The 26,647-nt window shown below is 37.6% G+C and overlaps 1 protein-coding gene across 4 annotated transcripts in view; it reads right to left on the bottom strand.

Moving 5' to 3' along the window:
* The window catches only part of AGO3 (argonaute RISC catalytic component 3), a 114,914-nt gene that overhangs the window by 52,650 nt on the left and 35,617 nt on the right, over nucleotides 1–26,647 (bottom strand). Inside the window, exons 3-5 of one of the 4 annotated variants that reach the window (XM_004614250.3) lie at nucleotides 23,656–23,776; nucleotides 16,401–16,609; nucleotides 13,060–13,196 (exon numbers count right to left, since the gene is read on the bottom strand). In XM_004614250.3, the coding sequence (XP_004614307.2) occupies nucleotides 13,060–13,196; nucleotides 16,401–16,609; nucleotides 23,656–23,776 (467 nt within the window). Of the gene's footprint in view, nucleotides 1–1,993; nucleotides 6,460–13,059; nucleotides 13,197–16,400; nucleotides 16,610–23,655; nucleotides 23,777–26,647 lie in introns of those variants that run through there. The other 3 variants (XM_055139786.1, XM_055139787.1, XM_055139785.1) reach the window with 3 other exon arrangements.

Genomic DNA, 26,647 nt, shown 5'->3' on the forward strand with positions numbered 1-26,647 from the left:
GAAATAAGTCTGAAGACTACAATGACTATTCCCGCTGCCACTATGTTATTTTTCCTTTTCCTCTTCTGTTTTTTGGGTAGTTATAAGGACTGAACTCAGGGCTTCAAACATATGAGGCAAGAGGCCTACTGCTGAGCTGAATCCCCAGCCTTGATTTATTAACTTTACCACATTTATACGTATGTACCCAGTATATACTTTTGTTCTATTCTAACTTTATACAAATACCACCTTTTTCTAACTAATCTCCACAACACAGTCTGCAAAATTGTCCATGTTAACAAATCATTCATTTGAACTGTGAAACAGCATAGCACAATGACAATTTGTATACTATTAACTGTTACTGATAGAGACTAGGATGTTTCTCATTTTCTGCCATTAAATATAACAGCTTCAGCACAAGTGCTACATATCTATGTGGTATAATATGGATTTTGAGATATGTACAGTGTCATCTTTCCTAGACACTGAAGACTTCTCTCCAAAGAGCTTTATCAAATCACATTCTAAGAATATGTAAAAGTTCCTTTTATTTTATCGTCAACAAATAACATATTTTTTTCCTTTACTTTTTGGTTTTGGGGGTGTATCTGTGCTGCCCTGGGGCTACTCCTGGATCTGTGCTCAGGGGCTACTCTTGGCAGTGCCTGGGACAGATCAAACCTGAACTTTTGTCATGCAAAATATGCTTTACATGTGCTCAGTCCACCCAGCTGATCTTTTTAAAATTTTTACAAGTCTAAGGGGTGACATGGTACCTTATTCACTTCATTGGTATTTTTCTAGTTGCTAATAATTTGCAGTTACGATTTTGATGTTTACTGGCCACTTGAATTTCCTCTTTTTCTATTAAACATTTTTTTTGTAAAGATCTCAATTACATGTTCTGTTCTATAAATATTCTCCTAGCCTTTAGCTGCTATGTGTGCATTTTTTATGTGTTTTTGTTGCTTTGTAGAACAAATATACTACTGTGTATTGTTTTGTAGTAAAGGGACTGGACAGAGGGTTCATACATGTAAGGCAAATGCTCTACTGAACTAAGTCCTGGCCCTAATCCTTTAACTGTTGTTGGTGTCTTGTAGTACACAAATCTGAATTTTTGATATAGCCAAGTTTATCACTATTTTATAACTTATAAAATTTATATTTTATTTAATATTAAGATACAGTCAAATTTTTGTCTAAAGACCCCTTCAATTTTGCTTATAATTCAAATAGACTTTGGGTATGATATGAGGTGGGTTATTTATTTTATATAGTTAATATCTGTATAAACACAATTTAGATTATACTCTTTCTTCAGTGATTTAAAATGTCACCTTGACATTTACAAAGTTCCCATATAAACATATGTGGTTTACATCTAGGCTCTGTTTTATGCTTGATTAATCTGTCCCTGCATTTATAGGAGCATGGCGTATTTGTTAAAGTTTCAAATAAGGAGGAAAATCACTACCTTGTGAGTTGTCTTTAAAATGACACTGGGGGGGCCAGAGAAAGTGAGAAGGGCACTTACTTGCCTTGTACGCAGCTGACCTGGGCTTTATCACCAGCACCCTATATGGTCCCCCCTTAATCCCGACAGGAGGAATCCTTTGTGCAGAGAGAGGAGTAAGCTCTGAACACTGCTGGTGTGACCCAAAACCAAAATACTCCTTCCCCGTCAACCTCCGCACACCAAATTACACTGGCTTTTCCTTTTTTATTTTTTATATATAAATCTAATAATGACTAAGTTTATTGTATATGCCATTTAAATTTTAATGAAAACTGCATTTGCAGATTAATTTTGGAAGAACTGACATAGAACTGAGGTTTAAAACAATAATTCTACTGTATTTTATTCATTTATTTATGTATTTCAAACAGTTTTTATAAGATTTTTGAGAGCTCTCAAAAGTCTTTTTTTATTCCTGTGTACCTCCCCTTTCAATCCAAACTCTTGATCTCATCACATTTGTTAAAGTTTAGCTAAGACATCACTTACTTCTACAAATATTTTCCAACTTTCATGCTCATTTGGATGCTCCTCTTCTATGCACTTGACTCTTTTTTTTCACTCTTTGCTTAACATGACCAAGAGTTGTGCTAGGTTTGGGATGTACATACACTGGTATGTACCACAAGATGGATAATCCCTAGCTTCATGCAGCTTTCATTCTAACAGGAGACACAGAACAATAAACACTTAGAATCCAGGGTGATACATGTTATTACGAGGGAGTAAACTATGCTAAGGAAATACAGAGAAATACCTAACTCAGATTTGGGGGATGGCTGGATGGGGGAAGGGTAGGGGTGGTTCAAATACTGCTTCTCAAAGAAGTAACATGTAGACTGAAACCTGTAAGAAGAACAAAAGTTAGCAAACACAATAGTGACTAAATACCATAGTACTGACATCCTTGCCTTCTTCTATTTTTTTTTAATGGAAATGTTTCCATTGTGAAGTGTGAAATAATATACTTTCAGTATATTTTTGAATATTTTTATTGGAACGTTTCCTCCATTATTATTGTTGTTGTTGTTATTATTATCATTATTATTATTATTATTGGGTTTGGGATACACCTGGTATTGTTCAGGGCATACTCCTGGCTCTGGGCTCTAGGAACCATATGGTGCGCAGGGATCAGCCACATGCAAGGTGAATGCCTTCAGTCCCACACTATCTCTCTGGTTCCTACTCTGGCTCCCATGCTGCTGGTGATAATAATCATTAACACTGGTTTTTCTTCCATCTTTTAATGAATGCTAGTATTATTACCCCATGGCATTATCATTTTCGTTCCTATTTTCACTGTAAATACTATTCTTAAGTGAGTCCTTATATTTCTACAATTCAGATGTAGATTTATATGCTTTTACTTTTTAGTTTCAAGTTTTTATATCTGCATTTTCAACTACTACATGCCAGACCTCTCTATCCATATAGTCCTGAAACTGCATGTTTCTGGAGGCATATGGGGTTTTGAGCCATACCCAGCAGCTCAGGGTTCACTGCCAAAGGTTCTCAGGGGAACATGTGGTGCCAGGGATCTAACTGGGGTCAGCTAAATGCAAGACAAGTTCTTTAGCTACTGTACTATCTCTCTGGCCAGAATTCTCTAACTTTAGATATATTAACTTCTGACTTAAGTTTTACATGGTATATTCTGTTGTACAAGCAACAGTACACTTATATTCTGATAGCATTATTCAAACCTGGTACAATGAAATCGCTATAATGAAAGGTATATTTTTAATTACACCCTTTTTAGGAGCTAATTTAAAATAGAAGACAATGAGTCTGAAGGAACATGAAGGATATTTTAAAAATTATATAATCACAATTTTAGGCCAAGTATAAAGTCTTACATTTGACTAGGTTACTAGTTGAAAGTTATTAAAAAACTAATCTATGTATTGGTGTAAAAGTATTTTGTATTTGTATTTAATATATATAATTAGCTAAGGTGTTTTTTTTTTTTTTTTTTTTTTTTTTTTTGCTTTTGAGCCATACCTAGCATCACTCAGGACTTACTCCTAGTGGGGACTGAACCTGGTTGACTGCATGCAGAAAATTAAATACCTTACCTTGTATTATCACTCAGGCCCAGCTGAGGTTTATTTAAATATGTATATATTGTTGGTTTTTGGGCCACATCTGGCAATACTCAGGGGTTATTATTAGCTCTGTCCTCAGGGATCACTAGTGGCAATTCACAGGGGACCATATGCAGTGCCAGGTATCAAACCAGGGTCGGCTGTGTGCTAGGTAAGCACCTTACCCACTGTGCTATCTCTCTGGCCCCAACATTACTAAGTCAAAGATGATCTGTTAGGCCCAATTTAGTAAGCTGAAAAGACTTTGAAAGAGCAGGGCTGAGGCTTCCCTAAGATAGAAGAAATCCCACCTATGAACATAGGTTTCAGTATTTCTAGCCTAGCCAAGGGATTTTAAATTTGCCCACCTACCTCCTATTGTTATATAAGTTAAACCTCTCTAAATGTATCTTCAACTAGTTCTATTTTTCTGATTAAACCTGAGTGATACACCAGGTTTAAACTTTTATTTCTAGTAACCTGGTAGTCCTTTGGTCTATCCATTTCCAATTAATGTGCCAGTAACCGCAGCCAAAACTTTTTACCTGTTCAAATCTATGGTTTTCACTTAAATCCTGTAATATGTTCCTTCCTTGCCATCCCACATTAGACCACCACCATCTCTTACCTGAACTAGTGATTGAAAAAGCCTCCTAACTGGCTTCTCAGATAAGTTTTTTTCTCCTCTATCTATTCTCCACACTGCTGCCAGAGGTCTCTTTCTGGAAAACAAACATGATCATGTCACTCTCCTTCTTAAAAACCTTTCAAGACTCCCTACCTGAAAGATGGAGATAAACTTGTGTTTTCAACTGCATTATATGTTTTTAATTCTTGTTTCCTTCTATATTCTTTACATTTAATTTTCTGTTATTTCTCTAACTTATTGAGATGAATGTTTGGGCCACCAGTACTTTTTTTTTTTTATGATGGACACTTGGAAAACGTTTCTAGGAATAGCTATAGTTGAACTTAAAGTTCCTAGGAACACAGCAGCAATTTAGTTTGTAATTTTCCCATTTTCCTCTTAGAACTCACATAGATCAACAAAATGAACGTTAAAAAATAAATTCTGCATCTTCAGTGTATCTAGGAGACCATAAAAATCTGAAAATTCTAAATTAGAAGTAAATATGTATCAAAGTACGTGAGACTAATAAAACCTATGCAAGAAACCATTTCTAAACATGGAAGGACATAAAGTTTGAAAGGGGCTTAGAGGGAGGACGGCAAATTTTCACTCACAGAGAGAGTGGGCTCTTAGCCTAATGTGGGAACTGCAAAATTTAGAACTGAATATAGAGGATATCTCAGGAGAAGGCAGAGAAAGGAGGCATAGGAAAGTATTTGAGAGTAAATGAAGAGAGGTCTCAAAGCAAAAGACTCAGATATTATCTGACAACCCTTCCAAAACCACGGCATGGGCTTCTCTTCTGTAATTTCAAACTTCTACAAAAGTTAAAGGATAGTACAAAGAATTCCAGATTTCCCGCCACAAATTCTTTAACTGTTACCACCTGAGGAAAGCATTTTGGTGGGGGTGTTCCAAGTGGTCCTCAGGAGGCCCAGTGGCCCCACTGCCAATTCTCAGCCAACAAAGATGGTAGTTAAATGCAAGGGTCTGAGGATGCGGTGCCAGTACTTTTGCAGTGCGCAGGACTTCCAGAGCTGTTTCTGGTGATGCCTGAGGGACCCATGTGGTGCTGGGACCAAATAAGGGTTGGGAGCATGTGCCCTAAATACTACCTCACAGCCCTTGAGGGAGACATTTTGTCTTTGTGATGTTTTTAGTTCTTGGGTCACACCTGGCTGTGCTCAGGACTTATACTTGGTTCTATGTTCAGGGGTCATTCATTCCTGTGGGTACTTGGGAAACCATAGAGGTATCAGGGACAGAACTCAGGTTGGCTGTGTGCAAGGCAAGCATCCTACTTGCTATATTATCTCTCTGGTCCTGAGCGAGGCATTTTGGTCATTTTTTTTTAAGTTTTGGTTTTGGGGCCACACACAGCGATGCTCTGGGATCACTCATGGTGGTGCTTGGGGGACCTTATAGGGTACTGGGGTCAAACCCAAATTAGCCATGTATGTGCAAGGCAAGATGTACTAGCTACCCAGAGAAAGGCATTTTAAAAGGCAGGAGCGTTTTGTTTTTTTTTTCTTTAAAGGCAGGAGTTATAGTTAAGGGCCTGGGTTCTAAATATCTAAGTTACTGAGAGGTAAAGAAGATATAGCCATATATTTGTTTTTGTTTTTGGGTCACACCCGGCGAATCACAGGGGTTACTCCTGGCTCATGCACTCAGAAATTACTCCTGGCGGTGCTCGGGGGACTATATGGGATGCTGGGAATTGAACCCAGGTTGGCTGAGTGCAAGGCAAACATCCTACCCGCTGTGCTATTGCTCCAGCCCCAAGATGTAACCATATTTTATTTTTATCTTATTTATTTATTTATTTTTTTGCTTTTTGGGTCACACCCAGCGATGCTCAGGGGTTACTCCTGGCTTTGCACTCAGGAATTACTCCTGGGAGTGCTTGGGGGACCATATGGGATGCCGGTGATCGAACCCGGGTCAGCCGTGTTGCAAGGCAAATGCCCTACCCGCTGTGCTATCGCTCCGGCCCCAATGTAGCCATATTTTAAAGAAAAATGAAAAATTCATCCAAATAGAGGACAAGGGCTTTTGACAGAAAAACCTAAAAAACTATTCTGTTCCTAACTTCCTACCCAACTCCTTCCCACACCAGACTGAACAATTTGGAAAAACTCATGTTCAAATACAAGTAGTAAAAGAATGATAATATAAAATATACAATTATGAATGTGAAAAAAAAAAGCAGTACAACACTGACAAAGAAAATAGTATTACAAAGTAGTTAAGAACTATGACAAGGGGCTGCAGCAATAGCACAGCGGGTAGGGCGTTTGCCTTGCACTCAGCCAACCCAGGTTCGATTCCCAGCGTCCCACATGGTCCCTTGAGCACCGCCAGGGGTAATTCCTGAGTGCAGAGCCAAGAGCAACCCCTGTGCATAGCCAGGTGTGACCCCCCCAAAAAAAAAACTATGACAATACTTTCTAACTTCTTAATATAGCTATGAAAAGCTTAACAGAGAAATTAAAAAATTTAGGAAAAACAGAGCCAGTCAAGAAGAGGAGGCAAATAAAATAAGCAATGTAAAATGAAAGAACTAAAAAGGATTTTTAAAATTCAAAACTGAAGACTAAACTACAATGAAAACATGATAAAATAAACACCACAAAAAGCACAGTAAGGAGCAAATGAGGAAATTTAAAGATGACTTGAATCTACAATTTAACAGTTAATCGCAGATTTTAAACAACCTGACCCAGAAAAGTACACACTGAGAAAAAAAACTAGTAAAATAACTGAAACAAATACTTTTAGTTACAAGACAGAAGAAGCAGGTCCCCTCTAAAGGAAAAAGGAAATCAAAGTGACATAATTCTTCTCTATCAAACATTCAACATCAGAATCTCTGAAAAAAATACATCAGAAACATATAAAGAATGAGTCAATAATTTTATGTCCTTTCGTCTTTCAGGATAATTAATATAGACAAATGGTTTTCAAAAAGCAGAAGCTGTTCTCACTCATACTGAACTCTTCTTGAAGAAATAACTTGATATAAACTGCAATCAAGAGATAAAATACTTCACCAAAAGAAATTATAATTAGTACCAATCCACTTAAAATGAAAACAAATAGATGTAGAAATATGCACTAAATTTACCTGTTAAATGCTCTAACAACATAGGAATAGTAATATCATATAATAGTAATATCACTGTATCACTGTCATCCTGTTGCTCGAGTGGGCACCAGTAATGTCTCCATTGTGAGAACTGTTGTTACTGTTTTTGGCCTATCAAATAGGCCACAGGTAGCTTGCCAGGCTCTGCCAGGCTCTTGGTAGCTGCTAGGCTCTCCGAGAGGGGCGGAGGAATCCAACCCGGGTCGGCCATGGGCGAGGCAAATGCCCTACCCGCTGTGCTATCGCTCCAGCCCAATAGTCACTGTCACTGTCAACCCGTTGCTCACTGATTTGCTCAATTGGGCACCAGTAACGTCTCCATTGTGAGACTTGTTGTTACTGTTTTTGGAATATCGAATACGCCACGGGTAGCTTGCCAGGCTCTGCTGTGCGGGCGAGATACTCTCCGTAGCTAGCAGGGCTCTCTGAGAGGGGCAGAGGAATCGAACACGGGTGGCCACATGCAAGGCAAACGCCCTACCCGCTGTGCTACTGCTCCAGCCCAATAGTAATATTATGTATTATATTGTAGTAGAATGAATCAATGACAGAAACAAAAATAACTAGAATTCACTGCATTTTATAATAGGAGTAAAAATAATAAAAATGCAAGCAACCCTGAAGAATGAAATTGTAAATAATAATGAAGTATTGATATCTTCCTAAAAACTAGCTAATACAGGGAGGAAAAAAGAGAAGGAAAATAATAAGACTGACATAATTGCTACAAACAAAAGATACTGCATTTATAGGGAAAGGTGAGGAAAGTAAAGTTAGGTAATACAAAGTAAAGGTAAACACTAGTGGGAAATTTTTTTTCAAAAATCAATCATTTAAAAATAGAAACTGAAGTGGGGGGAGTGGGAGGAGGGTTTTAGAGGGCGTTTTCTTTGTACACGGCTGACCTGAGTTCAATCTCCAGCATCCCATATAGTCCCCTGAGCACCACCAGGAGTTAATTCCTGAGTGCAGAGCCAGGAGGAAGAACCCATGAGCATTGCTGGGTGTGAACCAAAAAGCCAAAAAAAAAAAAAAACCCCACAAAAAAACACCCCAAAACAAAACCAAACACAAACCCAGAAAACATTGCTTACAATTTCAAAAACCAGATATACTTAGGAAATATGAAATACACTAACTTGATACAATTAAGACCAAGCAAGTATGCTCTTCTTATCTAACTTACCTCATCCATTTATATTTTTAAAAAAGGGGGTTGCTTGTGGCTGGAGCAATAGCACAACAGGTAGGGCTTTCGCCTTGCACGCGGCTGACCCGGGTTCGAATCCCAGCATCCCATATGGCCCCCCAAGCACCGCCAGGAGTAATTTTTGAGTGCAGAGCCAAGAATAACCCCTGTGCATCGCCGCGTGTGACCCAAAAAGCAAAAGAAAAAAAAAGGGGGGGTTGCTAACACAAGCAAAACTATTCTATGCTACTGCTGAGATGAACATTGTGATCTAGAAATTACAAAAGCATGGGCTTCAATCCTTTTTTGAAAAATATAGACTTCTGGTGTAAAAGTATAAGAAGAACTTCTCTTCATCACCATAAAGGGGAAAACAGTGAATTATGTTTCCTAGATATTATATAGTTTCCTTATGTTCCCTAGAGTACAGCACCAATATTCAATGCAAATTACAGGATTCATATACAATCCAAATTTGTATGAAATACAACATTAATACCAAAACTTGGAAAGACCGTGAAAGAGTAGCTGCAAGTCAGATCAACCTTACTTTTGCATTTTGATTTAAAAAGTAAAATATTAGCAAACAAAACCCAGTATTACATAAAAAGAATCCAGAAACGCAAGTTGGGTTTAAGATTTGTTAGAAAGATACTTATCATCAGCTCCAAAGATACTAAAAAGATACCTGACAAAATTTAATACTCATCTTTATGAAAAAGAATAAAATAGGAATCAACAGATGTTCCTATAATGTATATAAATATGTGCACGCATATATGTACATACATATATCACACCTAATGCAGAAACAGTGAAAACATTTCTCTAAATGAAGAAACAAAGAGGATGCCCATGTATAATAACATCCTGACTGACTAGTCAATATAATCTGATAAAAAGTAGATATAACAATCTAAAGGAAGAAGTAAACCTAGCAATATTTAAAAGATAGGAATAAAACCGAGACTTCAAGAAAACTACAAGAAAAGCTACAATAAGTAAAAGAATAAAAGACAGAGAGAAAAAGCATATAGAAATCAAAAGGCTTCATTTATACAAATATAACCAGTTAGGGGCCAGAACACTAGTACAGAAGGTAGGGCACTTGCCTTTCATGTGGCTGACCCAGGTTCAGTCCCTGGCATCCCTGGCATCCTATATGGTCCCCTGAGCACCACCAGGAGGGATCCCTGAGCCAAGAGTAACCTCTGAGCATTGCTTGGTATGGCCCCCAAAACAAAACAAATAAAAATATGTAACCAGTCAGAATCTATAAACCAGTGTAATAATTACAAAAAAACCTTCAACAAAACAAAAAACAAACAAAACCACAACACAACAAAAAACAAAAACAAAAAATTGAGGGGAGAAAATATCTAGGAATAAGACCCCAAACTGTGCAATTTTTGTTTTGCTTTACACCACACCCAGCTGTGCTCTAGTGCTGTTACTCCCAGAGCACTGCTCATGGGTAGCTCCTGGCATGCTTGGACCACATGGTGCTGGAGGTCAAATGTAGTGTCTTATACACTAGCCCTTTGGTTTTTTTTTTTTTCTCTTTTTGGGTCACAGCTGGCGATGCACAGGGGTTATTCCTGGCTCATGAACTCAGGAATTACTCCTGGTGGTGCTTGGGGGACCATATGTGATGCTGGGAATCGAATCCGCGTTGGCTGCATGCAAGGCAAACGCCCTACCCACTGTGCTATTGTTCCAGCCCCTACACTAGCCCTTTTCAGTTATCTACTTGACTTGAAAAATGTACAAGTTTATGTGAGGAAAGTTTAAAACACTCCCAAGGGTAACAAAAGTAATCTTAAATGAAAAGGCATTGTTTTGTCTTTAAGAAGATAAATATTTTCTCTGACAGAAAGACTCAATTCTTAAAGATGCCTATTTGTCCTAACTTATTTTACAAGCATAGTGAGATTTCAATAAAAATATCCAGCCTATCCTCCCACTCACTATATCTAGGCAAGATGTTTCTAAAGTAAATCAGTAAAATAAGATTGGTTTAGAAAACTCTGAAAAGAAAAATTATGAGAACAGTACTATTAGATAGTAAGTTATAAAGCAAATATGATCACTTATATATACATGGACAAACACACAAAACAAAAAGAAAAAATTCTACAGAGCAAAAGACAAAACAAAACCTTATCAAAGGCAAAAGAAGATAGGAATAATATCTGCAAATCATAGCACAGACACAGTTAACTCAGAAACTAAGTAGAAATGTTCACAACTGTTCATAAAAGCAAAATAATGGCATTTATATATGTGATATGATGGGCAAATGTAAAATACAAACACATAAAAAATCTTTTTTTTTTTTTGGGTCACACCTGGCGATGCACAGGGGTTACTCCTGGCTTTGCACTCTGGAATTACTCCTAGTGGTGCTCAGTGGACCATATGGGATGCTGGGAATACAACCTGGGTTGGCCGCGTGCAAGGCAAACGCCCTACCCGCTGTGCTATCTCTCCAGCCCCACACATAAAAAAATCTTTAAATTTGAGTCATAAAATCAAGAGTTTGGCACCTGAAATGGCAAGAGTGTAAGAAAACAGGTGACCTCTTTTGTTGATGCAAAATGTTAACAAATTTTTTTGAAGCAATCTGGCAATAATTATCAAAATTTCAAATTGTTCTGACCTACCAATATCACTTCAAATAATACATATTTAAAGATATATATGAAATAATAATTTGAGAAGGTAAATAATTAGAAATAGCTTAATGTTACTAAAATAGACTTTTGAAGTAATTCCCTCAGTGACATTCCCATAATAGTAGATGCGGCTAAAAAAAATAAATTACTGCTAAGTTAAAATAAATTTCAGCTAAAAAAATCTACTGAGCTGATATGGAAATATCCAAGGCTTCTTGGAAGAACAGCTAATTCCAGGTAAAATAGAAAATAAAAGAACAGATTTAACAGCCTGCTGTGCTAAAAGCAATAAAACTGGTAAAGACTAATGAGTAAAGACTAATAGGGCACTATGGTTTTCCAGATAAGAATTCTAATGCAGAAGGAATAGTAGAATATAAAATAGTCAGTTGGTAATCTAGAGAAATAAACAATCTGACTAATAATTACTAATGAAGGAACATTAACAACTCAAGGGTGCACAGGGAAATTTACGATAGTTTCACTGAGCTCTAAACCTACTAATTATTCTTAGTATCACAAACACTGTAACCAATGTAAACTTTGTGCCTCCTACTGCTATATTATATGAAGCACTCCTGAAATATTTTGAACCAGAACTGCATCAAGCTTATTAACGCTTACTTCAGTTTCAGAAAATATAAAAGATTCAGAAACAAAGTAATGACATCAGAAGAAAACAAAGATTAATTCAGGTGTTTTGGTTATTCTACAGGATAGGTACCAGAGTTTCTGCAACAATGGGAAAGGAAACAGGAGGGATGGAACTGATACTGCCAGATTTTAAATGGGCAAAAACAGCTCAAAGTGATGAATGAGTCTTGTGGAGCTTACCATTAAAAGATACACTTGAGACAATCGGTGAAACTAATTATGGATAGGATACTAGAAGCTCTAAATATAATTAAATAATCCTAACATATGGTAATGAGATGCATATTGAAGTATAGTTGGGAACAAAATAACATGCTGTCTGAAATTAAACTTAAAAATACTATAAAAGGAGCGGAGTGATAATACAGCAGGTAGGACACTTGTCTTGCAAATGGCTGACCCAGGTTCAATCCCTGGCACCACATATGGTCCCTGGAGCCAGCCAGAAATGATCTCTGAGCAGTCAGGAGTCACCACTGAACACTTCCAGGTGTGGCCCCAAAACCAGTGAAAAAAAGAACTATAGAAGTGGTGTAGATTACTAAGCAAGGATAGAAAAAAATCCTGCCAGGTACAGGGATGTAGCTCAGTGTCTGTAGAGACTTGCCTGGCATGTATGAGGCCCTGGTTTGATCTTGGGCACCAGTAACAACACTAATGATAAAAATAAAGAAAAAAAGAAAAGTTGGCCAATTTTGATAATGACTTTTATATATGGCAGTTTGTCATACTCTTCTTTTACTTTTATATATACTCAAAAATATTCACAAGCAAACACTTAAAAATGAATACAATTAGCAACAATTAAGCATCAGCAGGTGGTTCAATGCCTGGGGTCAATAAGACCAATGCACCTCTCTTTGAAACATTTATGTGAAATGTTTAAATTAAAAGTAAAATATAGTAGAAGATTGCGCAGATGATCATGTCAAAGCTTTCATGGGCTTAATACAAGTTTAGAAGCATTCCAGGACAAACTCTTATGTAAAGACTCTCAAAATAAAATGTAATAAAAATATAAGGGCTTTTCCAATGTCTTAATACAAGTCCAAATACTACCTTAAGACACCAGTATACAACGTAATATAGAAAATGTACTTGTGCGTCTGCAGACACACAATCATATACAAACCAACTACCCAACAAAGAATATGACTTTCACTTCCCTTACCATCAATATTGAGCATCATTTTCCACATGGCAGGCCGAACAGATTGATGAAATCCAAACCATACTTCCCTGCCCCCTCCAAGAGGGTGGTCATATCCTTCAGGAGCTGAGAAAAAGGAACGCCCCACAGGGGTATATCTACAAAAATTAAAATGGCATGTTCAATCCTTTCCTTTCCATATATATATATCTAAATCTGATGAACAGGTGAGTCTAGAGCATATAAATGGAATTTATCAAAATTATGCTTATTATTATGAATTTATTAAACATTTAAAAATTTGTAAAATTCAATCATTCTAAATGAAAAAGCATCAGCATCCTTCACTGAAATTATCTATTCTTAAAACTGATCAATGTTCAAACAAGAATTTCATTTAAGGCGCCAGAGAGATAGTGGGTAAGACGCTTGATCTGGGTTTGATCCCCAGCACCCCTGTGGTCCCCTGAGCCCTAACAGGAGTGATCCCTGAACACAGAGCCAGGAATAAGCCCTGAACACAGTTGGGTATGGTCCAAGAAATAAAACCAAAATCCAGAAACAGGAAAAAAATAAAAGAACTTTGTTTAAAACTTATTTTTTACTAGGGGCCATCCCTTATCAAGACTTGGGGCAGAGCCAGAGCCCCTCCCTCCCTGTGATGCTTGGAGGTTACCAGGGCCACACTCAGAGATGCCTGGGAAGCCAAATGATGCTGAAGATCAAATTCAGGCCTTACATAAGCTAAGCATGTACTCTATCACTTCCATTATATTGCCAGTCCTCCTTAAACTCTTTTAAATTTGAAATTCTTAAAAATCTTTAAAAAACAGCTCTAATCTAAAAAATTCTAGAGTAAATTTACTCTAGAGTAAATTTAATGATCAAAAGCAATTTTAGTGGGATTCCTGGCACCCCATAGCACCACTAGGAGTAATTTCTGAGAGCAGAGCCAGGAATGAGTCCTGAGCACCACTGGTGTGACTAAAAAACAAAACAAAATAAAACAATATAAAGCAATTTTAATAAATTTGCTAGCAAGATTTTTTTTTTTTAAGAACACTAATCACATACACACATACACAGCTGAGCCTGGAAAACATGAGTGCAAAGGCACTGACTCCTAAAGTTGAGAATACATTTGTACCTTTGGGTTTCTTTTTTTGGGGGGCGGGGTACACCAATTATGCTCAGGACTTACTCCTGGCTATGTACTAAGGGATTACTCCTGACACAGTGCTTAGGGGACCATCTGCAGTGCTGGGAATGAACCAGAGCTGTCTCATGCAAGGTACACTATTGTACTCTCTTGGATCCAATCCATGTACAACTTTGACTCATTTACTAATAACGTGTTATTGACTACAGTCCTTACCAATATCAAAGTGTCAACACATATTCTGTATGTGTATGTTATAGATATTACTGGTAATCTTACAATCAAGAAAATGTTACTAAGAAAATTATAATATATATTAGAGGTATAGTACATTATTAATGCATTAAATGAATGTCATTTGTTTTCTTTTGGAGAGCACAGCAGGCCTAGGGATGACTCAGCAATACTAAGACAACTGGCTCTGATAGTTCAATGCTGGGTTTGGAAATGCAATGTTCTTCAGGTTCACAGGTGCAGAGGGCCACCAAGGATACCCTGAAGGTTCTCACAGACATCCACGGCAATAGCCATGGTGGTGGTGGTGGTGGTGGTGGGGTGACCATGCAATGATGGGGTTGAACTCAGGGCCTTGAGAATGTGAAATATTTGTTCTGGTGTTTTATACTATCTCTGTGAAACCTATCGTCATTTATTTCAATATCAGTCACCTATCTGTAACTATATCCTATCAAGCAATTCAGTTTTTTCTTACAATATCATGACTTTCCTGTTTCTTGGGATTATTTCTAGTGTATCTTGTGACACTTTCTGTAGGTCTCACTGTACTAAGCACAACCTAAAAATACATGGAAGAGCCGGGGAGATAGTTTAGTGGATTGGAGTGCCTGTTTTGCATGTGGGAGATCTGGGTCCAATTTCTGGCACCAAATGGCCCACTTAGTACACCAAGAGTACTCTCTGAACACCACTGGTGTGGCCCCAAAACAAAAAGAAAATATACACAAGAATCGCAAAAAATTACTTTACACTGTGACAAGCAATTTACTGAAGAGAAGAAATGCTCATGAGAAGATTAGCACCACATAGCACTTCAGCAATCACTTGAGCTCCCAACAATAGCAGCAGGAGGTAGTTATGAAATTAATACATCAGTACAAGAAAGCACTATAGCTAGTCTTAGGCAGTTATAATTTAATACTATATCTTTACATCTGTTTGCATTTGTCCACGGTGAATGGCACTAAAATACTTTCCTCTTAATTCTTTTTTGGGGCTCGGGTTTTGTATTAAGGTTGGCTCTGTACACAAGGTTCACTACTCACAGGGATCATGAAATCATATCCACATATGGAGAGCCGAGTGGGGTCAGCTCCATGCAAGGCAAGCACCTTAGCCCTTGTACTTTCTCTCTGGGCCTTTATCTATAACTTTAGGTAAATTTTAACCTTATAAGATCTTTTTCTACTTTACAGATGATAAATTATTAACTCCATATATTTTATTATACTCATATCTTTTTCTTATTTTTTCCGATATTTATAAGCTCTACAGCTTGTAAACATTTTTCTGCAATTTTTAAAAAATTGTCACAACCCCCCCAATTTTTCCTAATATTATTGAAAAAATTGTGTCCATGTTGTTCAAACTTTATATACATACACATAGCTGTTGATGTGTTTGAAAGTAGCATTTTTTTCTTTTATTTTTTAAATTTTTGATCATACCCAGAGGTGCCCAGGACTTATTCCTGGCTCTGTGGTCAGAGATCACACCTGGTCATGCTCAGGAGACCATGTATAGTGCCAGGGATAGAACCTAGGTTGACCACATGCAAGTAAGTTCATTACCTGCTGTACTCTATCTTTGACCCCCCCACAAAATATCATGTCAATACTGTATGATACTAGTGCATAAAATGAGATTACCTCTGAAATGAGGTGACTGAGCTACAAGAATATATCTGGAAATAGCTTAGTTTCTCAAGTTTTATAGCTCCAAAGAAAAAAGGTTAAACAATTTTCTTATAAAAGCATTTTTTAGAATAGCTAAAATGCACATTTACTCCAAGTCAGAGAATTTCCTTTAAATTACTTCTTCCAATCACCCCATATGTATACTATTCTTCAATAAAAATAATAATATACATCTGAAGGTTAAATAAAGGAGGCCTGAACAATGGAACTCCTGGAAAGAAAGCCTTCATACTTAAAATCTAAAGAGGAAAAAAAGCAAAAGCACCCACTTCATGGAGGGCAGATGTCGTAGCACCACATCAACAGCATGGACAGGATTAGTGCTGATTGGCTTGTCTAATTCCAGTGGTTCAGGCAAGGTCCGTCCTGTCAGTACTTCATGTAGCAGATGCCAACTCACCCGAGAGACAAATTTGATTGACACCTTGAAAGGTCTATCTTTTCCACCTTCCCCTGGTAAAGTAACATCTAAATCTACCTGTTGATGGGGAAAAATTCAACCAGTTAAAGGCAAAAAGATAAACACAATAATTTTCAGTTTAACTTATAAAATATTTAAGAGAAAACAAAGCAAATATTAAAAATTGGTAATCAATGAACTAAAATTTAACAAGCTATTTAAATATCAGCATTATATGTCATTGCAAAATACTAGAAACAACCTAGCATTTTGTCAAATACTTGCTCAATTATAAAAAAAGAATGAGGGACTCGGGCTCAGAGTGATAGTATGGTGAGTAGAGCACTTGCCCTGCATGTGGCCAACCAGAATTTGATCCCCTGCTGTAGCCCATGTTGTCCTCTTGAGCCTGCCAGGAGTGATCTCTGAGTGTCCAGCCAGGAGTGATCTGAGTGCTGAGCCAGGAGTGAGCCCTGAGTACCAACAGGTATGGCCACAAAACAAAACAAAAAAAACCAAAACAAATAAAAAAAGAATGAGGAAGATCTCTTGGATCTGCTATAAAACAACTTCCAATCTAAATTGTTAAGTGAAAAAAATAAATTAGAAAAAAATTACAAATGTGTCATCTTCCGTGTGCAAGAAAGGGATAAGTGCAAAACATTCATAATTTGCTTATTTTAGAAGAAAGAAGTACAAGAATAATTAATCAGAAACACAGAAATGACAGGATAGAACAGACTGCAAGAAATAAAGGGACCAACTGAATTCTGAGCTTATTTCTGGACATAGTTTTTTTTTTTTTTTTCTTTTTGGGTCACACCCGGCAATGCACAGGGGTCATTCCTGGCTCAAGCACTCAGGAATTACCCCTGGCGCTGCTGAGGGGACCATATGGGACGCTGGGATTCGAACCCGGGTCGGTCACGTGCAAGGCAAACGCCCTATCCGCTGTGCTATCACTCCAGCCCCTCTGGACATAGTTTTGACTTTTGGAAATGTATTAAATAATATTCCATAAATTGAAAAAAAATAAAGCTAGCTTGCTCTTGAACTAGTGTTTTCTCTTCAAGACCTATCTTGCTTGCTTATCTCTAACTCTCTTCGCTTGCCTATTTCTACAGAAGCCTGTTTTCTCTCTTGAACACATACTTGTCTCCTCACATTTTTCTAAATAAGTTTCAATTAAAACTATCTGTGTGTTGGGGCTGGAGTGATAGCACGGCGGGTAGGGCGTTTGCCTTGCATGCAGCCGACCCAAGTTGATACCCAGCATCCCATATGGTCCCCCGAGCACCGCCAGGGCTGGTTCCTGAGTACAGAGTCAGGAGTGACCCCTGTGCATCGCTGGGTGTGACCCAAAAAGCAAAAACAAACAAATAAACAAAAAACACCAGAAACAAAAAAAAAAAAAACCCTATCTGTGTGACCAAAGGAAAAAAAAATAGAGAGAGAGAGAGAGAGAAAAACTCAATAAAGATGCAGGGAAAAAAATAAAAATGAATGTAAATAAAATCAATTGTATTCAAATGAGTAATACCACAAAGTAGGAGACTAAAGAAAGCAAATACTAATACAATTAACTCTGTACCATAACACGGGGAGTATACTCATTTGGAGGTGCAGAGAAGGGAAAGTGGTAAGAACTATACAAAAAAAAATCTTAAAATCTTAATGGTAGGGCTGGGGAGACAGATCTTAGGGCCAGAGCACATGTTTTGCATGCAGAATCTCTGGTTTGATCTCCCAATACCACATGGTCCCCTCAGCATCACAGGTAGCAATCCATAGGTATTGAGGTACTTCCAGGTGTGGCAAAAAAGAAATACATATATACGTATGTGTATATATATATATATGTAAAACTGAGTTAAAGTGGTAATGTTTTAGGGAGATATAAATATGCAATAGTGGAAAGAAAAGAAGTCCTGTGATGAGATACTGGTTTGAACTCATGATTAAAAATCAATGTTAGGGGGCTGGAGCGATAGCACAGCGGGTAGGGCGTTTGCCTTGCACAAGGCCGACCTGGTTTCGAATCCCAGAATCCCATATAATCCCCTGAGCACTGCCAGGAGTAATTCCTGAGTGAAGAGCCAGGAGTAACCCCTGTGCATCACCGGGTGTGACCCAAAAACAAACAAATAAACAAGAAATAAATAAAAATCAATGTTAGTTTACTATATGATGTATAATAATTATTTACTGTCCAACTCCTTTATTAATTTCATTATAGCTTCCTATGTCCTATCTTCACTATATATTTATCTATGTAGCAAAAGAACATACCCTGTATCCAGGTTTTGGTTTCTAAACTGCATTTTCCAACTAAAAGAAGCCAGTGTGTCTTAAACACTGGCCAACTGAACTACAGCAAGGAAAACATAATATGAGCCTGGAATATTTGTGTCAGCAAAAAAAGTAAAAGAGAAGGCAGGGGTGTGTAGGGGGTGGAGGCAGAGAAATAATACTGGAGGTAAAGCACTTGTTTTGCATGTCACTGAAGCAGCTTGGTTTGAATCCCGGCAAATTCATATATGGTTCCTGAGCACCACCAGGAGTTTGTGCTTGGCAATAACTCCAGGAATAGCTCCTGAGCACTGGCAGGTGTGGCTTACTCCTAAAATAGAAAAATTAATTTTAAAATGGGATGCAAAAAAAATTTTTTTTGGCTTTTTGGGTCACACTTGGTGATGCACAGGGGTTACTCCTGTCTCATGCACTCAGGAATTAACTCCTGGCGGTGCTCAGGGATGCTGGGAATCGAACCCGGGTCAGCCACATGCAAGGCAAATGCCCTACCTGCTGTGTTATTGCTCCAGCCCTGAAGTAGGATTTTTGATGGTCAAATACGGGTCAATCTGGACAGTCAAATAAATAAGTTTAATAAAATGTTTAATAGTAAGTTAAAGAAAATATTTCCCTTTTGGTAAAATACCAAGTAATAAATATAGGGGAGAAAGGCTAAATTAGGAAACTATCATTACAATACTGTATAATCCTTCCAAGCAAGAATCAACAATCACAAAAAAAGACTAATGTGAAACTGTATCTCCAGTATATTACATGTCAAAATTAAAAACTTATGGTTATCAAAGAACACAATCAACAAAGTAAAAAGACACATGAAATGTGATAAAATAATTGGCAATCACATATCTGATAAGAATTATACAAAGAATTTCTACAACTCAACAAGAACAAATAATTTTTTAAAAATTGGGCAAAGGGATAAAGAGATAGTTCAATAGGCTGGATGGAGCACACATTTTGCATGCAGGAGGCTCAGGTTTGGTCCTGGCACTACATGGTCTCTCTGAGCACAAGTTCCCCAAGTACCACCATGTGAGACCATAAACACTGAGCTAGTGAGCACTGCCAAATATATCTCCCCCCAAAAAAAGAAAAACAAAGACAAATAACTTGAGTAAGCATTTCTACAAAGAAGATAAACAAATACCCTGTAAGTACATAAAAAGATGCTCAATACCACTAATAATTAGGAAAATGCAATAAAAATATAGTAAGACATTTCTAGCCCTCATTAAGATGGCTACTAGAAAAAAATAAATAGAAAATAAGTATTGGCAAAGGATGTGGAAAACCGGAAACCCTTGTGCACTATTGGAAGCACTGTAAAATGGTATGGTTGATGTGGACATAACATGGCGATTTTATTTATTCATTTTAAATTGAATAAATTACACAATAACTAACAACCAGCAACTCTACTTCAACATATATACTCAGAAATAAAACAGTGACTATAGCACAGAGTTGCATACCTTTTAACAACAGCATTATTTGCAATACCCAAAAATATCCATCAACAGACAAATGATAAACAAAGAAATATATACAGTGGAATATAATTCAGTCTTAAAAAAGAATTTTGCTACAACATACATGTATAATTCTTATTTGCTTAGTATATTTTAAAAATTTAAGCAGCAAGTTTTACAATAGGTTAATTCTTATGCATTAGGCATATAATGTTATGTACCATACCCATACCAAAGCACTAATATCGCTCCACCACTGTTCCTAAGTCCCTTCTCATCTGACACCTCCCTCCCAAACCCTCTTTCCCCCTCTCCATCCCATGTGATAAATTCAGCTTTTAGTTGGAGTCTAAAAGTTTGTTTTTATTGGCCATGGTCTATTTCCTTACTTTGTTTATGTTCCACACATGAGTGAGGTCATCTGGGGTTTTTCTTTCTCCTGATTTATTCTGCTTAATCTGAAGCCCTCTAGATCTACTCAAGTTGTAACAAAATTCAGGATTTTATCTTTTCTTATAGCTGAGTAATACTCCATTGTGAATCATTACACAATTTGGTTCTTCTGTTTATCATACCCAGTCATTTGGGGTGGGGGATGTTACTCCAAGTTGTGTTCAAAGGGGGTGCTTCTGGTGATTCTTGGGGAGCCATGCAGTGCCAGGGATCAAACCCAAGCCTCTCTCATGCAAAGCATGTACTTCGTTCCTTTGAGCTATCTCTCTGATCCCTACACCACAGTTGCTGAGCATATGGGTGTTTCCAGATCCTGGCTATGGTAAATTAGTGCTGCAATAAACATAGGTATACTTTTTCTTTCTGAACACAGATGATTCTTCTTTTTTTCTAAATTGAGATTCTGTGACATACAATTCTGTTAATGATGGTTTCTCATGCACATAATTACAATGCCACACCCATCACCCATGTATTCCCCTCCCCCAAGGACCCCAATGTCCCGTTCAACACTTCCCCGCAACTCTACTGTGTAGATCAATTCTCCCATTGTATTTCCTTTGGTCTTTTGTTGCTACCTTGCTGTTAATCTGTAAATTTCACATATGAGAGAGATTATTTTGAATCTATCTATACCTTTCTGATTGGTTTCACTCAGCACAATACCTCTAGTTCCACTCTAAACACGAATGATTCTTGAGGACATTATATTATGTGAAATAAGTCAGTCATAAAAGACAAAATACCCTCTGTAATCCCATTTATATGAGGCATTTAAAGCGATAAAAGAAAAAAATAGTGGTTATCAGAGGCTGAGTAGGGAGGGGACACAAATAGGGAGATAGTGAACAATCAAGAATTTCAGTTTTACAAGATAAAAAGTTCGAGACTAATGGAAGTTGTAGGTGATAGGTATGAACATACTTAATGACAAAGAACTATAACTTAAAAATGGCTCAAACAGGGGCCAGAGAGACAGTACAGCGAGTAAAGTGTTTGCCTCAATCCCCAGCAACCCAGGTGGTCCCCTGAGCCCCAAGAGTGATCCCTGAATGCAGAGTCAGGTGTGGTGGACCAAAAACTCAGATGGCTAATTTTATGTTGTGTATATTTTACTTAAAATATTTAAAAACATAATCTCCCCACAAGAGCAAAGAGAACGAGTAATTTGAAAGGAAAAACGAGGGTACTATCAACCTAATAAAGCAATCACATCAACATTACTATTATTGAACAAATACATATTATTGCTTCCTGTAAGATGCACTGCCAAGAAAAACTTTTGAAACAGGCATGCCAAAAATGTTTGATCCAAAGAGCATATAGATAAATAGTACATTTTGTTTAAAAAAGTATTTTTATTGGGTGGGAGGGATAGTTCAGTGGTAGGGCGTTTGCCTTGCATGTGACGACTGAGGCTAGATCCCACAGTGCAGAACCAGGAGTAAACCCTGAGCACTGCCCAGTGTGCCAACCTCCTCTGCCCGCCCCCCAAAAAAACCTTAAAAGTAAAATAATTAGTTACAGATTTATGCAAACTTGAGCATGGCTGTGGCTGGGTTCTAGAGGTCATGCTCAAGGCCACTCCTCCACATGCTTGGATAAGCCTCACGCATGAAGGAACTGGCAGAGGAACCCAGGTATGCTGGACCTGGGGCTGAGATCGCCAAGCCTGCTCAGATCAGGACTTGGCCTCCTCCACCCAGATCCTCCATTTTCTAGTAGCTTGGCAGTCACACCCCAAAAATGTCCCCAGCACCATGTAATCTCATCAATGGCCAAGATCCAGAGACTATAAAACAAAGCTCCCGGAAGCGTGCGGCTGAGCGACCTCTTATAGTCTAGCCCACTGATGTACCTAAAGTAGCAAACATGTATTTGGTCTTAACATACTTGCTTGATTCTCTTATATATATTCTTTGTCCCTCTCCAAGAGTCTGGCAAGCTTCCCATGGCGTATTCGATATGCCAAAAACAGTAACAATAACGGGTCTCATTCCCCTGACCCTGAAAGAGCCTCCAATATGGTACTGTTGGGAAGGATGAGTAAGAAGAGGCTGCTAAAATCTCAGGGCTGGGATGAATGGAGATGTTACTGGTGACCGCTCGAGCAAATAGGTGAACAACGGGATGACAGTGATGACAGTTACAGTGACAGTGATGACAACTTATTTATTAGTTTATGATTCAACTTACTCTTGTATAGCACTGGAAAAAATGAGAATGCATGTGTAGGGGCTGGAGCAATAGTACAGTGGGAAAGGTGCTTGCCTTGCAAGTTTGATCCCCGGCATCTCATATGGTCCCCCTGAGCAACGCCAGGAGTAATTCCTGAGCTCAGTCAGGAGTAACTCCTCAGCATTGCCGGGTGTGATCCAAAATGCCAAAAAATAAATAAATAAATAAATAAAAAAGCATGTGTATCTCTCACTCTAAATACATTTATATCTATTTATATCTGTATCCTGTATCAAAGACAAAAAAGAAACATTGATTAAAAAAAAGTGCTAGATGTTAAGAATACTAGTATAACTAGGTAAAGGATATATGTGATTCTCTATGATATTTACAATTTTTTTAAATTTTGAAATTATTTAAAAATGCAAAATTACAGATGCTGGAGAGAGAGAGCAGCTAAGGCACTTGCCTTGCATGTAGCAAACCCAGGTTTGATCCCCAGCACCATACATGGCTCCCAAGCAATATCAGGTGTGATCCCTGAGCACAATGCCAGGAGTAAACCCTAAGCACTGCTGGGTGTAGTTTAAAAATTTAAAAAAATAGTAAAATTACAAAGATATGTATAGGCAATAAAATGAAATGGTAGAAGTTGCATTTACAAGTAAGCATTGCAAAAACATGGTTTGATAATCAAGAGATCTGTCTTACCCCAGTAGATGCCACAGGAAGTGGATTGGCTGTATAAAGGCTTCTTTTTCCATCATAAACTGGTCTACGATCCCCAAATATAGTAACTTTAAAATGCTGAACCATTGAGTCAACCACTTCCCTAAAAAAAGGAAAAAATATACTCATATATTCTTCTGCATGATGAAATACAAATATTTTAATATCTTACACAATTTCAAGATTTCAAAATTCTCAAAGATACATGACTAAAGATTATGTTTCCAGGACTAGAATTTAGGATACCAGGAAGATTCATTCTTGCAATGGCTAATATAAATTTTACAAAAGATCAAAGTGAATAAATCCAGTGAATTAAGGTCAGAGTTGATTGGCAAGATATTATCTTTAGAAACTGATTTAAAAAATTCCATTATGCTATTTGAACAGATATTATAACCTTTAACACTATTGGGCTAGAGCAATAATACAGTGCAGGGGACCTGGGTTTGATTCCTGGCATCCATATGGCCCCCTCCAAGCCTGCCAGGAGAGATCTTGAGCACAGAGCCAGTAGTAAGCCCTGAGCACTGCCAGGTGTGGCCCAAAGACAAAACAAATACAAGAACAAAAACCATTAATACTTTGAACTTTGTTTGACTGAAACCCAATCATGAACCCGCCATATTATGAGGACCACTAATGAGAGATACAAGCTTGCAATGATCCAATTTCTGGAAGAAATTTCCCTGGACTTAGTTGCAAAATACAGAAATCCAAAACCGGGTGACCTCATATCTCATCACAGCAGGTCTGACTCTAGTGGGGAACTCCTAACAATCATAGTGAGTTATTTGTTGAAATATTGAATGTAACCAAAGTAAAGAGAAAGTAAAGTGAAATTTATCAGTTACACAGGCGGGGGTGGGGGGGTGGGGGATGGGAGGTATACTGGGGTTTTTTTGGTGGTGGAATACGTGCACTGGTGAAGGGATGGTTGTTTCAGCATTGTATAACTGAGACTTAAGCCTGAAAGCATTGTAATTTTCCACATGGTGATTCAATAAAATAAAAAAAATATTCTTTATATCATCTCTACATACTATGTGACATACTTTTTGATACTTTCCTTGGTGCTCAGGTAGCACATAAAGTTATATAACATACATATTGTTTTATCTATATAACAGTGCATGTATCATATTGCTAGTGATAATGTAAATCAATGCAGCTATGCTGGAAAAGAATATGGTAGTTCCTCAAAAGGGTAAATAAAAAGTTAACATAAGAGAGGGCTGGTGAAATAATACAGTGGACAGAGTGCTTGCCCTGCAGGCAGCCAGCCTGGATTAGATTCCCAGCATTTCATATGGTCTCCTGAGCCCTGCTAGGAGTGATCCCTGAGCACAGAGTCAGGTGTAAGCACTGTTGGGTGTGTCCCCAAACCAAAAATAAAGTTAACATGAGATCCCATTCTTTGGTATATATTCAAGATAAAATAAAACAAAATAAAAAAACACAACAATACCTGTCCACACAAAATTCTGCATGTACGCTTATTTCAGTCAAGTGGTTTTTTTTTTTTTTTTTTTTTTTGCTTTTTTGGTCACACCCGGTGATGCACAGGGGTCACTCCTGGCTCTGCACTCAGGAACCAGCCCTGGCAGTGCTCAGGGGACCATATGGGATGCTGGGAATCAAACCCGGGTCAGCCATGTGCAAGGTAAACACCCTACCCACTGTGCTATCACTCCAGCCCCATAGCCAAGAGTTCTTAAGAGCCCCACAGTTCGAACAAGTCTATACTCTGATAGAATCATAAACAAAATGCAGCATATCCACACAATGGAATATTTTTCAGTAATAAAAAGGAATGAGGTACTAACACATGCTGGGTGTTAATGAAAACACTATAGGAAATAAAAAATGTTGGCCACACAAAAGACTACTTATTGTATACTTCCACTTAAATAAAATGTCCAGAAAAGGTAAATGTACAGAGATAGTGGTATATAAAACGAAGTAGTGATTTGGCTGGGACTACAGAAAAGAAAGCAATATGGATCACACTTTTCAGAGAAACAGATCAAACACTCCTGAAATTCATATGGAATAATAAACTTCGCTAAATAGCGGAAGTAACCCTTGGTGTAAAGGTGGGGAGCATCTGTTTCCCCAAATTCAAACTGTACTTCCAACTAGTAGTAATTAAAACAGCATAGTACTTGAATAAAGACAGAACCTTAAATCTTAGAAAAAGGAGCAAAAAGTATGAAGTGGAGCAAGGTAAACTTACTCCACTTCGTATTTTGGAGTGAGCTAAAACTCAGCTACGTGCAAAAAAGAAAAGAAAAGAAAAAGAAAAAGAACTCACATAAGTAAATAAAAAGGAATTAAAGATAACAGAACAGAATCCATTAGATACACAGAAGAATGTAGGTAGAACTCTCCAAGACATTGAAGCTAAAGGCATCTTCATGGATGAAACACTCCTGACCAAGCAAATGGAAGCAAAGATAAAACAAATGGGACTACATTAAATTAATAAGAAGTTTCTGCATCTCAAAGAAAATAACTACAAGGATACAAAGATGGAATGGGAGAAATTATTTACTTAACTCTCTCATCTTTATGGGTTAATATCAAAGATACGCAAAGCACTGGGAGAACCTCACAAGAAAAACATTCCAACCCCACCAAAAAATGGGGAGAAGAGATGAACCGAAATTTCCTCAAAGAAGAAATACAAATGGCCAAAAGGCACATAAAAAAATGCTTTACATCACTAATCATCAGGGAGATGCAAATCAAAACAACAATGAGATATCATCTCATATCACAGAGACTGGCACACATCAAAAAAGAACAAGAACAATCAGTGCTGGCCTGGACACAGGGAGAAAGGAATTCTCATTCACTGCTGGTAGCAATGCTGACTGATCAAGCCTTTCTGTAAAACAATATTTTCTAAAAAGTTTAGGAATTGAGCTGCCATATGACCCAGCATCCTCACTTCTTTGAATATATCTCAAGG

The sequence above is a fragment of the Sorex araneus genome, chromosome 5, assembly GCF_027595985.1.
Source record: "Sorex araneus isolate mSorAra2 chromosome 5, mSorAra2.pri, whole genome shotgun sequence".
Classification (NCBI taxonomy): domain Eukaryota; kingdom Metazoa; phylum Chordata; class Mammalia; order Eulipotyphla; family Soricidae; genus Sorex; species Sorex araneus.